This window comes from Melospiza georgiana, chromosome 9 (assembly GCF_028018845.1).
Source record: "Melospiza georgiana isolate bMelGeo1 chromosome 9, bMelGeo1.pri, whole genome shotgun sequence".
NCBI classification, from domain to species: Eukaryota; Metazoa; Chordata; class Aves; order Passeriformes; family Passerellidae; genus Melospiza; species Melospiza georgiana.
The window spans coordinates 8,920,709-8,934,925 of record NC_080438.1 but is presented as its reverse complement, the minus strand read 5'-3'; the positions used below and the strand labels follow the sequence as shown (position 1 = coordinate 8,934,925).

The 14,217-nt window shown below is 38.1% G+C and overlaps 1 protein-coding gene across 1 annotated transcript in view; it reads right to left on the bottom strand.

Moving 5' to 3' along the window:
* Positions 1-861: 861 nt before the first annotated feature.
* CDC73 (cell division cycle 73) overlaps positions 862-14,217 on the bottom strand; it is a 101,639-nt gene continuing 88,283 nt past the window's right edge. The window contains exons 14-17 of the mRNA XM_058030705.1: positions 8,215-8,376; positions 6,374-6,474; positions 3,087-3,228; positions 862-2,267 (exon numbers count right to left, since the gene is read on the bottom strand). Of these exons, the coding sequence (XP_057886688.1) occupies positions 2,231-2,267; positions 3,087-3,228; positions 6,374-6,474; positions 8,215-8,376 (442 nt within the window). The 3' untranslated portion in view covers positions 862-2,230. The remainder of the gene's footprint in view (positions 2,268-3,086; positions 3,229-6,373; positions 6,475-8,214; positions 8,377-14,217) is intronic.

The following is a 14,217-nucleotide window of genomic DNA, read 5'->3' as shown; positions in this document are numbered from 1 at the left end:
TGCATTGAAAGCACAGTGAAGTACAGGATACAGAAAAGATAAGTGTCCCTTGCCTACTGCAAACCCACTCTATGGTCTGCATATCACACTGCATGTGAAGCACACACTTGTCCAAAATTTACTTTTCAAGCTGACTGCTAGAAGTCTCTTTAAAATAGCACAGGCCATGATGTACTTATTAAGTCTGAAAAAAAATGACATTTCTAATTGGAAATGCTCAAGTTTACAAAACCATACATGATGCCTCACTGTTCAAAGCAGAAATGAACTGTAAGTTGCTACCACATGGTAGCACCTGCTATGTTGGAAGAAGCCATCACAGCTTTGCTCTGTGCAGTACAGGTTAAAACCAAGCACTCAATGTTCCAGCCAGCTCTGGTATGACATAGACACATTTCTAATAAGCTTAAGTACAGGGAAAACACAGTAACAGGGTACTGCCCAACTGCCCACACAAACAGGAGACATGCCAGTAGTTCTGTAGCTCCCAGTCACCACGTTGAATCCATTCCAAAACCCAGGGTTAGCTGCTTCTGATCTTGGGATTCACAGAGGGTTGTTCTGGTGGTTTGACATTTTACAGTTCCATTTAGACCATTTGAAAATACAGTCTCATTATAGCAGGGATGGATACATACAATTAAAAGTCAGACCTCACAGTCCTCATAAACTTAAGACAGTTTTAAAAACTTCTTATTATGTATATAAGACTTATGGATATATGACTTAAACATCACTACTTTTATGACTGACAGAAATATGAACAATCACGTGCCAGACAGTTTTTAAAACCTCTTATGAATATATGACTTTGGGTTTTACTAAAAATGAAGTTAACATCAAATAAAAACCAAAACAGAATAGGTAGAACATTTTATTTTTGTCAAACCTTAAATGTAAAGTATATTAAAAAAACATGGTTTGGAACTTCAAGAACAGGAATATAAACATGTATTTTCTATCCCAGAAAAAAAATCATGCAGGTGTTACAGTATTTGATCATTCTCTACATTCACTGGTATGCAACATCAACTTAACATTATTCCATAGATACAGAGATGCTGTAAGTTGGTACAAATACCAGGATCCTCTGGCCTCACACTGGAGATGAAGCAAATCCGTTCTTTGGTAATTTGAGAAGGCTGATTTTCCATTCCAATGCAGGACTCTTGGGAGGCCATATTAGCCACCTAGCTCAGAAAATTACAACTCCTGTTGACAGTCTGGGCTACTTTTATCATGAGAAAATCGTATTAGAGGTATAAATACAAAGAAGTTAAAATTATTCATTCCTTGTGGTGGCTGTTCCAGGAAAAAAAAAGAATCCAACTCTCTCCTCCTCTATTCATCATTTAATCTAGGTAACATTTAGATTCATATGCAAAGATATTTGCTAGATGGGAATGTACACATGCATACTTTCAGTTTAAAGAAAGAGATGTGTGTGGAGAATGGCAATTTAGAGTTACCATGACTCAACAGTATGCCTATAATAAATTTTCAAGATTTAGTAAACTGGGACATTACAAATCCAAAAAAAGAGTTAATAGATTTTTGATCTTCCCTTTTTCAACAAAGACTGACAGAATATACATATACAGCTTGACATTTTGATTTATTGAAAACAACTTTCACTTTGCTCAGTTCGCAAGTCCTATTGACTAAAATGTAATATCATTCACAACAAAATATTTTCAGTAAGTGAAACAGTAAGCAAAGAAATCCCAAACTAAGCTCAGAAGCTAAGTGGTTTAGAAAGCCTGGAAACACCTAGGTGTGCATCATTGTGTCTATAACTTTTTTGTACACTATATCTATAGACACAGGCACACTTGTATTTACACCCACCCGTGCACACACACACGGGGAACCCGCCATGGACATCCAGCTATCCTCTACTGGGGAACAAAACACAGTCTTTAAAAATGTGGCTAATTTAACAAAACAGAGAAGAAACTGCTGCTATCAAAATATACAATTTGGATTGCAGACTAGAAGGCTAACAACATTAAAAAAATAGTTTTAAGCAAAACCCCTTTGCTTCTGATTAACAGGTATCAACCTGCCATAGCATGAATCATCCAAATAAGATTTTATAAAAAGTTTAAACTGTGACCCTTCCTCATTTGTAAAGTTCTTGACATATATAGTGCGAGCTCTGGTCTCCAAACTGGAGCCCCTTCCATTTTTTTCAATCCATACTTCAGGAAATAAATGGCAGCTGAAGGATTTAGAATCTCAAGTGAGATTTGTGCTTTACCATATACCTGAAAAAAAATTAACAGAAGACAGCATTACTACCCTTGTGGCATTTATAGGAATTTTACTTGCAGGAATAAAACGCCTAGGCATTGTTAAAAGAGAATTGTTAGGGAATTAGAAAGTTGCCAAAGAGATGCAACGTGTTGTGTGCAGGATTTCTCCTACTAAGCAACAGCTGGCTACAGCCCTGCCTCAAAGAAAACTCAGCTTTCCAAGGCATTGCATGACCTCTAACATTGAAAGACTACTAGTTCATCTGGGAGTTCAGATATATTGTTCACCTGAGACTTTTAAACAGAAAGCCATGGAAAGTTTGATGATTGAAATTATTTTGACAATTCCCACTGGATTTTTCTTTTTCACTCAATCATTCAAGCAGTTCACTGTGAATCAACATGAAAAAATTAAACATTGATGAAACGCATGGGCTTCTCCCCTCCCTCAATATTTCTTGAACTGCTTCATGATAATAAAGTTCCTTCTCTACAACCTGAACAAGGTATTGCAGTGAACTTCCCCTTCAGCAGGGTTCTGACCCAGAGAATCAGAGTCAGGAGGTGGAGAATCATGGGACTAACCAATGATTAATGGTAACTACCCTTCCTTTAAATCCACATTTTGGAGATTGTTACTTACAGTCTGTAAACACATACCACTACATTTCATTAACTGTATCATCAGGGAAAATCAAAACAAGCAGTATTTCCAAGCTAAATCATTGTTCAGATATCCAAGTTGTAAACAATTCCCTGGCTGCCAGAACTTTTAATTCCCACCTAAAGCATACAAGCATGAAGACCAAGGACTTCCAGCAGGAACCATACCTGTCCAAGGTTTCCCAGAAGCGTAGGAACACAGGCCTGTCCAAGTGTCTTTTGTGGTAGCTGAGCTCTAACACTGTCACATCCCATTTCTGCACGTTGGGATCCAGGCGCACTTCATCGTACTTGAGATGAAAAGCTTTAACTACAGCAAACAGGACAGCATTTGGTACAAACACGAGGACTTTAGTGTTTCTTTATTGGTCAAAGAAAATTCCCAGCCCGCTCCTTCTTTTTCAGAATGAAGCCTGAGAGCAAAATTATCAAGCCCATAATCCAAAGAAGTCAACTACTCACTGAAGGGCACAGTTAAATATAGAGGTCAATGGCTCCCAGGCTATTCCAGGGTGAAGGGAAAGGGCAGCCCCTGCTTTTAGATGCACAGATTCCAAGGGAATAGCAGAAACACACTGCCAATTCAAGTACATTCTCTTTGAGAAACAAAAAAGTTCTTTCTGAAAATCTCTGAGCTGTCAAAGAATTAAATAATAATCAAAAAGATATTTCTGAGACCTATGAGTAGGAAGCCTGGCTATCTCCTAAAAGAGTCTGTAGAAGATTGATAGTATAATGCCAGTGTAACCCCCAAATGCTGCATAAAGCATTCTGAGAAATTCAGTAACTGCCAATTTCCCCATGTCTAGTACTCATTTAAAAAATGGTAAAATTTTACCATTTAAAAAATGGTAAAATATTAACTGTTATTTTTCTCTTGGGAAGTACTGTCACATGTGAATTAGGTAAAGCCTCAGCATTTACACAGTGAGCATTAAAACCAAGGTATTTAAGCCTTGTACAATTCCTATCTGGTGAGCCAATCTGATGATTTTAGTGGTACTGGAAAAGTAAAACAAGCCATCAGTCTTGTGGAAACTAGTTCTTTTTAATGCCATGCTTGTATCTTCTTCAGATACCACACTCTTAATTTTGTCTTCCACAAAATCAGTTCTCTTTTCCAGATCCATTTGGGAACTTTCTAGAAGGCTGCTATGTGAAATTAGCATTTTTTTTTGTTGACAAACTAAAGAAATGATCATCTGACTTGTATCTCTGACAGATAAATTTCCAGGCTTTGTGATTAAGAATACATATACACACACATATATATATATATATATATGTATACACACATAGCAATATATATATATATTGCATGTATTCATATAACTTCAGAAAAAACAAATGAAGATACATCAGGGCCATGCATTTACAGAAAACTCCATCAATATCTGACAGTCTCTGCATTCCAGTTAAATGTTATTAAGCACAAGAGGATCCACTTCTGAACCTGAAACAAATCACTATTAAAGCTCCCTGCTGTGCTCTGGGAGGAACACCTTTAAAATGGTAGTCAAAATGAAATATTTGTCCATGAAACTGACAGCATTCAAAACTTCATCACAAACATTCACTTGTAAATGTGAAATTAGGCTGGTTTGGTACATGAACATGAAATAGTCAGGACACCCTGCATAAGGAAAACTAAGGAGCACAGTTTTAGAGTGTCAGCTAATGAAATGTTCTGGGACAAAGCAATTGCTCCAATAAAACCAGTTAGGCAGGCTCTGGCCCAGTACTCCTCATTTCATTGAGGAGTTCCTTCTGGTAAGCTACCTGCTTGTTTTCCAAGTGACAGCCTTCAATACTTGGTACGACAACCAACCCAGACAGAGAAGAAATGAAACTGCAGATGAAACAACGGACAGCTGCAAATCCCAGAAACCACATTTGTGAAGTGAACATTCAGTTCACTTACTGAACACTAAAAGTATGGCAAAATAATAGCTTCAGATAAAAATAGATACAAAAAACTGGACTGATGCTGTCTGTACTCCATTCACCTGTTTTCATCTAAAGGATCAGTAACATAATTGGGGAAAGATCTAGAAATACACTTTATCAGGAAAATATTTTAAAAACACCATGCTTTGAAGGAATGGAATGCATTTCTAAATTGAAGATCCATTTCAACATATGAATTAAGACCAGATATCCCTCTTTCACTTGAAAAATGTATGAATTTGTACACCTGCACCTTGAACTGTGCAGGCTGTGATTGTGATCTTTTGGCATGTTGAGACCAGGAATGTCAAAGCAAGTCAGAGCAATTCCTATGGCCCTCCATACATGTATATATAAAAATGATAAAATTAATAGGAAGCAGCATGTAACTGCTAGCTAGACCTTCAATATTTCACTGCATTTTTCTTGGCTTTGCTTTTCACAATTGCCTTTTTCTCAGTATCTTTATTTTGAAGTGCTATTTCCTTCTTTCATTAATCTCTTCTGTTAAACTCTCTCCTGTGGCATAGTTTTACTTTCACAATGACTTTAAGGCTCTTTTTCTCTTTCTCTGCTCTTTCTCTATCCCCCTTTAACTGACTCATTCTATTCTCTTGTTCACAGACCCATCCTTAGCTCTCTGTCCCACCCTTGAGTTTTTTCCTTGCTGCTCTAAGTGGCTTTGTCATTCCAGATTCTACATCACACAGCAAAGTGGGGTACACACAAAACCTGAACAAACCTGCTTCCTCATCACACTGACTGCAAGATGCTACAACTGAACTAAGGTGGGTTTGGGTCTGTTGCCTGTTTGGTTGGGGTTTTTTTTTGTGTGAGTGTGTGTGTATGTGTTTGTTATATCTATATCTGAAAGCACAGAAGACCATCAAAAGGTCTGTTTTCTAAGGCAACTCCAAACTGAAGCAACAGAGAAGATGACAGACTCCTGAGATACTATGGCCCACCTCTCTGTCAGATGGGTGAACTGTGCCAGAGAACTGCCTCAAAGCACCACAGTTGTGGGAACCCAAAAAACCTGTTCTGATCTATACAATGCTAACATCTAGTTCACTGGAAACTTCAACTTTTTTAAACTCTGAAGTTTTTGTTGGACACCAGATCATATTTTCAATGCTTTCTTAGTGGTTCACTAGGTGATTAATCCTCTCTTCAGAATAGCACTAGAATGTGCAGCCAGCCTGTAAACCTGTCAGCTATGAATTGCAGGAACACACATTGTCTGTTCACCATGCATTAGAAGACTGGAAAGCAGATTTGTACACCAGCTATTTGTGACTCTTGCAGCTGACAGTTCTTTCCATGAGCTTGCACAGATCAGAGCAGAACAAGCACAAAGGGCATGGGAATATTTGCCATCATGAGGAGCCCCAAAGGCTGCTCAGCCACCTGAAGCACTTTGGCAGCACTCTGTCATGAACATAAACATCTACGAGAAACCCCAAACACAACAACAAACCCCAAACCAAGGAACAAAGTAAATCCCTTACTTTTTGCAAAGATATCAACAGGAGATCCGTCCGGCAGGAGCCAAGGCCAGCCCTTGAACTGCCAGGCAGGGCCCTGGACAAACACGGCCACCACGCGGTCCCTGGAACACACAGAGGGGTGGACATGGCATGGGCATGGCCTGGGACACGTCACTCACTGCTGTCCTGAGCAGGCACTGTGCCCTAGCAGAGCTGCTCCTTTTATAGAGCAGGAGAGCACACTGAACAACCACACCTCCAGCACAACTGCTTTTCCTCTTGTAAAGAAAAAAAATCATTCCTGTGATTGCTCTGGGCTTTCAGCCCTGCCCCTTTGCAGAAGGTAGCTCAGGTTACAATTTCTAGAAGGCGGTGTTTATTTGTGGTCATCATTAATTTGCTTTTGAAAAGTGCTCCAACATTTTCAGAGACAATCTTCTGCAAATGGCACTTGAAACTGAGCTGTGCAGATTTAAAAGCCTTTATTATCAGTACTGCTGACTTCCAGGCTGAAAATTAATGAGAAGCAACAGCTGCTAAATTTCTGCTAAGTGAAATTTCAACTATTTTAAGAATATACAACCCTCACCTGTGGTCTGAGAAAATAAATTTGTGATTAAGATTAAACTTTTGCATTAGTGAAATTTTAAAAAATCCCACCTTAGAGAATAAATGACCTCCTCACATATGGTCTATCTTTCTCTTGAACATTTACATCATCCAACCACAGTTCTTACCTACCACAACAAATAATTATCTCTCTAATCTAATCCCTAAATTTAATCTATCATTAAATCCACTAAATTCCAAATGAAAAAGAATAATCAAGATGAAGTTTTGTGGTCTGGGGTTATTTTTTTTGCAGGTTTTAGTGTGGCTTCCATGGGTAAAATCAAGATAAAAAAACCATACATCACTCCATGTCTTTGGTCAGAAGTACTTTTGAAAGTAGTTTAGATGGTCCTTAAAGGTTTGATCATTAAACATTTTAAGTGCTATTTAATATTCAGAATTCTAAATCCAGTGATTTCTGATTAATTCAAATTCTAAATACAGAGAAAAATTGATTTAGGAACAGAATCTTTTCAAAGTATTCCTCTCCATTAAAATCTTATTTGGAAATGACAAAACCACCAAATATGTCATTGTCCACATTCCAGATCTTCTCACTTGTCAGAAAGAAGTAAAAATGCTGCATAATGCATGTCATCACATAACAAAAAGATGTCAAACAACAATAAAAACTTCTCCAGAGTTGTTCTGTTCAAAGGGAGCTACTTTTTAATAGCCTTGAAAAATGTGCTACAGAGCCAATAATCCATTTCCAGCTTTTTCATAAAATTAAAAACTATCTACGATTCCCCTTCTGTAACTAGTGCTCTTCCTTCAGAAGTAAAATTCCAATAGTTCCAGTACTGGAATCACAGTTCAGTCTTTACTGTCTGATGTATTTCCTTTCTATAACTATTAAAAAAGATGGAATGTCAGATGCTGATGGCCTGCAAAAGCATCTTCCCAACAGACTCTCCCTCAAAAAGCAGACCGGAGGGAAGGGGTTTTCTTGCGTATTATGGTTCAATGACTTGCACGTTACACCACAAACCAGAACAATAATATGAACATTCCTATTGGAATGTCTGGAACATTTCTGGCAAACCCAATAATATTAACTGTGCTGCTACACTGTTAAAATCAAGCGTTGCAACTTCTGAAGATCTTTAGATTAATTTAGTTTCATATTATTTTCAGCTGAAGACTCTTTTATCTGTACTTTTTCAGTAGATTGCAGAATATTTTATTATTCCCCTCTAAATTCTGCACTGTCTGGGATAAGAAATGTTTTAAAGGAGAAATGTTCTTACCAGTCCTGTGGCATGAGTTTCAGAGGCTGGTCTACGACCCGGTAAGGGACGGTGACGCTGACTGTGGTTCCCCCCGGCTGCATCTGGTCCTTCCTCCTCTGTATTAGAGTCTCATTCTCCCGCTGACAGCCCTGCTTCTTCTTCTCATCTGATGGTACAAACCTTAGGGAATAACAAACCCCTCAGTAGACAAGGGCAATTTACTTGATGGAATCAGCAGGAAAAGTAACAGCTTTATCTGAGCTTGGCATTAGTGACAGCAGCCACTGAAGACACCTCAATTCCAAGTCTCCACCACTACTCATTCAGAACATCAAAAAAATGTAAGAATAGTATTTCAGAAGCCCTCATGAGAAAAACACCCACACTAAAAGGTTCTCTGTGCCTTAAAAATACAGCCTGACCTGTTCTTAGACATTTGGGGCCTTACATAATACATTTGCAGATGAGGAGCCAGACGACAACCTGCAAACTGACCACAACTCTTCTATTTGGTGACCAAGGGTAACCTGGGTATTAAACCAATTGCTTTCAGGAGCAAATTTTAAGAGCTCATGGAGCCATCAGAATTACTGCCAGTTAGAATTTTCTCAAGAAAGCTAGGATTATGTTCCAAAATGGTTTTGAGTGAGGTTTTATTTTTTTGGAGGATAGTGATTTTACATTGCAATTATTCATCATGCACTATGATGCATGACACTACAGTTTTTTGGGGGTTTTTTCTTACTAGATTCTGTGATGGAATAAGTGCTTGTAAAGTCCAGATAATGCAACCCTCATGTCATATATTACCTCCATATGACAAAAATAAATGCTAAGATGTGACACAGCTTTCCTTCCTCCAATTAATTACAAATCCTTAATCTTTCAGCCCCCTCACCTTAAAAAACAACTGCAATCCCATTTCAAGGCTCTCCTCTTTATGGTGATAATAAAATACCCAGAACAGGTCTCAAAACTGGCATCATAAACGTGAGAGCAATGTGGGCCTTCTTATTGATAAACCTCAGTGGATTTTGAGATAGAGGAAAAAAAAGAAAGTTAATAGAGTCCTGCCTTTCACAGAACTGGAAGTGTATCACGGCAAGGGAAGCTGATGTGACCAGCAGCACCTTCCAGGCCAGCACAAGAACAGAGTTCAGGCCTGTGCTCTGATATTCTATTCAGAACCACCCAGCTGCACTACAGCCCTGTCTGCTCCTGACATTTCATTGCCAAAGCTCCTGATGAAAATAAAACTCTGTATCCCTTAACTGCAGTAGTTAGCAGGAGGATTTGTGGTACATTTTAAAAGCACAGTATATAGCTGGTAACATTTCTCTTCATTACAGTGCACATAGTGCTTTTGAGCAGTTTCCTACATTTTTTGCAGCATTTCTATTTGTTCTCTTCAATTTATTTCTATTTGAATACTAAAAACCAAATTTGAATGTGCGCTTTAACAGGCACACTGCACTTCCTATTGTTGAATAAACAGGAAAAAAGAATACAAGATTAAATATGAAGAAAAGTTCATTATTCAGTCAACTTGAAAACACTTGTTTTCACTAGATATTCAACGAGAAAATGGCGGGGGAGGGGGGGGGGAGAAAAACAAACATGTCTTAAGGCAGCAGGTGAAAACTGTCAACAAACCTCCAAGCAGAACTGTTTTACTTTCCCAATGTAAATTAACAGATTATATGCCCTCTTACTCCTCGTGTTTAACAGCGTTTCAGAAACAAAGTCACAAGCAATTTCTGAAATGTGTATCCAAATGCATTCCATCAATACAACTGCACTGAGAAATTTTAAAAAGCCCAACACCTGCTAATAACTAGGAATGGTGCATTAAAGCTGACTAGAACTGGAAATACAGAGAAAGCATTACAGGTACTAAATGAGCCGCTATAAATTAAATTATGCTTGTCTGTCTAGTACAGGTGAAACACCTACAGGAAATACAAACAAAAAAGTTGTACAGGACACTGACAGAAAACTACACATTGGCCACCTAAAATATATTTCTTTAGAAGTTAAGATAATAATTTGCCTAATAGCCGAAGTAATTAGCAAACAGTTAATACTTACATACATTTTATCCATCACAACAGACTGACACATACAATTGCACACTACACAGAGGCATTCAGTTGAGTTCTGCGCTGGAAAAAACCACCCAATGTGACACCAGAATTTAAGTATTTCTCATCAATTTGCTAATTTAAAAACTCCAAAGTGAGGTGCACCTTCATCATGAGCACTCCTAATGGCCTGTCCTGCCAGGGTGTCACAGGCTTTGCTTTACCAACAATAACTGATAGGAAACTCTGGAACCTAAACTGAGGATTTACTTTGTGGTCCTTCAGCTTTTAAAAAAACTACTAATGAGTTTTGTTAGTAGAAAACTACTAACGAGTTTCTTCTTCTCATCACCCATTAGAACTAAAGGAATCTGGGCTGAAAAGAATGAAGATAAATTTAAAAAAAAATTAGAGAAACAAGCCCTCAAACACCTTTTATCCAACTGGCAGTGTTTATAGGAAAAGCCAGGGTCACTCCAAATGCTGGGCAGCTTGAGAAGAATTTTGTTATCCTCCATCCCCTACGTTAAACAAGAACAAAACTCTTAGAGAATATGTAAATAAAAACCAAACAGCCCTACACACATTACAGTGATAATCAAGCATTCATCTGAACAGGGATCTAAAAGGTCACATTTTAAATTTAATTTGTAAATGTGAAGAAGCAAACACATTTTAAATGGAAACAGGAAAGCAAAGCAGCCCTGCCACATGAGAGTACAGGCAATATTGCTGTGCCACAGAGTAACAACTTCACCACTCTTGAGTCTTCTCACATTTACTGCTTTAAATGTTTCTGTGTTTAAGAATTCATTTCAACACAAGTTTTTTGGCAGTTTCTGCCCATTTCAGCTAGAAACTGTGTTACAGCCATTGAGGCACCATTCACTTGTGCTTCAGTTATGTCCCTTCTAGATAATGGCTTCAGTTGTATTTCCTGGGAAAAAATGTGAATTTTTGAGTGCAATTCTCTAGGCCACAACACAAAGATATCTTGTTAAGGACAAACTATCAATGAGCAGATTCAAATGGCACAGCAGAGAAGGCAAGTGCCACAAAGCAAGCATTGAAGCAAGCACTTACATCCAGATAAACAGAGAGTACAGGAATAAAGGACAGCTTACAAAAAGTTTATGGAATCTGTGCCTGCATTTCCGGGAATCATCGACTCAGTAAGCACAGCAAAAGTCATGTGCTCAAGAACTGAGAATCAATAGAAATTACTGGATGATTATAAATATATTTATGGCCTAGGTCATCACAACCCATAAGCATAAGAAAACTGACTACTAAACACCAAAAATCCCATTTTCTCTTGGAGATTATTTATAATATTACTACATAATACTATAGCCAGTGGCTTAACAACACATTTGTACTTGACAGCATTTTAAACATCGGCAATGGGTTCTGAAACCTGAGTGTGCAGGAGCTTACAGTTTCTTGCTGCTTCTCCAGATTACTATTCCCTATTAAAAAAAAAAAAAATCCATATCTATTTAGAATGCACTTTTATGCCCCTAGTGGGGTAGGAAATTATTAGCCCTCGCTGTTAATTGCCAAATCATTATCCACATGAAGAATGGTGCACTCTCACTTTGTAAAGGCAGCAGGTCCCTTCCCTAAGGTGGCAGGCAAGCAAGTGAACACCACCAGGTGTGGGAGGTAACTGCTAGGACACCATGCACTGAACTGCCTGAGCTACTCCTGCCCTGGCTCTAAACTTACACCCACTGGCAGCAGTGCCTTGGAAACACTTTCACTGAGGTCAGATCAGCACCGTCTGGCCCCCAGCTCAAGCACACTGAAAAATGCATAAAAGGAGAATAAGGCAACTTAGCAGCAACTGACATCATGGCAATACACATTTGATTGTGTTCAGAACTGAAGGCTTATTTCTACCACCCTCTCAGTACTTCTGTTAAATTACAGTATCCAAAGCTTTGGACACCTATTTTTGCAAGAGAACAAAGCTTTTTTACACTACATCATGCCTGAATCTATCCCAGATACTTCAGTTGGTATCAAAGCTGGATAAATCTCCAGTGAGTTGCCTGGCCACATATGGTTAAATGTATCACAAGCAAGAGCATCGTCATAATAAAAATACATCACCACCATGTAGTCATTCTCATCTGCCTGATGGAATTTCTGCTCACTTTGGCTCCATGCAAAGCAGAAGTCTTGTCTCTGAAAGGCCTGACTCCAGGTATTCTCAAATACTGAGTCACAATTTCACATAGTAACTGTGATACCCAGTGTTACATTCAGATAGTAAGAATAAAAAGTATAATATAAAATATTTTAAAGAAGTGTAACAACATACAGAATACATTGCAGTTCTGATTTTAAATTAAATTTTACCTTTTACTATTTTAGAAACTCTTTATGTTGTACTTAGCTCCTTAGAAATGTAACCTTTCAAAAAAACTTAGCAAGAATATTTGCATATTATTTAGCAGGTGAATTGTATATATTACAATCATATACAGAAATGTCTCCCTTCAAAATCTAATTTGCAACAAATATATTGAATACATATATTAGATACCTTAAACTAGTGCTATACTTTGGGTTTGTCATATGTACATATGTATTTCCTTCTACATATGATAGTTTTCCTGCTTTCCATACTCTCTACCTTAAAAGAGAGCCTAACATAAGTGATAAAGTAAGATGCTAAGCATCATACAAATGTCAGCCAATTTGGCATGAAAAACTAATATACTAGAGAGCTATAAATAGGCTTAGTAAAAATCTTGGTATAATTAATAAGTTACTCTCAGTTCTTGGCAATTCAAGTCCTACCACAGAACTGGATGAAGAATCTCCTGTTTGTTTTACAACCACCAACCTAAAATATCTGACAATTACACTACAAATAATTTTCCTCATATCCAAAGAATGTATTGCAGTCCAGTTCCTTTAAAAAAAAAAATTCAGGATTGCAGAGAAAAAGTATCCTAAAAGACAGATTCCCAGCTATGATTGTAAGTTTTCATCTGTGTTTTTGATCTTTATTTCAGTTGATTTTTTCCCTTATTTTGTTTTAAGAAACATTTAAATGGACAGAATTAAAGAAGTTGATTTATGAAACCCAAATTCTCATTCTTTATGACGACACATTTCACGGACTCATAGATATCCATATCCCAGCCACAACAGGGGCATCATCCTCCCAGGCTTCTGCTACATTTCTTCACAGTCTCCCCTACAATGGCTCTTACCCTTCCAGCTCCAAAAATCTCTCCTCCTTCTGCAGTATCGCCAATCCCCTCTGATGGCAAATACAAGCAGGCTGACTATCTCTAGAAATACAAGAAATGCAAATCTACCTGCATCTTCCTCAGCAAGGGTAACGGAGGGAAGATTTATTTAGGTGTCTTTTCTACCTGGACAATATTTCTTTATCCCAAAACTTGTGGCAATGAAAAATCTCTGCTCTTCTGTCAAATTTAGCTGCAAGTGGGGAAGGAGTTAAAGAAGGTGCTGACTTGGAGGCAGAAATTAGCTAAGTCTTCTTTCCTTGGAAAACCATCACATATCTATCAATCACACTCCACATCAAGGCTAGTTCTACATTCTGCATAACTTAACAGCAAAAACAAACCCTGAAGCCATTCCTGAACAAAGTGCTTCCATAAATCTGAATGCAAACAAATACAGGCCAGGTGGCATATTTTCCAGAAGAGTGCTAGACCTGTCATGGCTAAATTAATATTTTACTCTTCTGAATTCTGCTATTGCACTTCTGATTCATTAACATACCTTGCTTCTCCCTTTCTGTTTCACACAGGCTAACTGTGCACTGGCATCCTTTGAACCCTCCCTTTCAGTTGTTCTGGATCATGTTCCTGCACTCTAAATGCGAGCATCCTCCTGGGACAGGCCTTGGCAAGTTGACTGCTGAAAACTCTGACTCCTGGCACAGATGCACTTA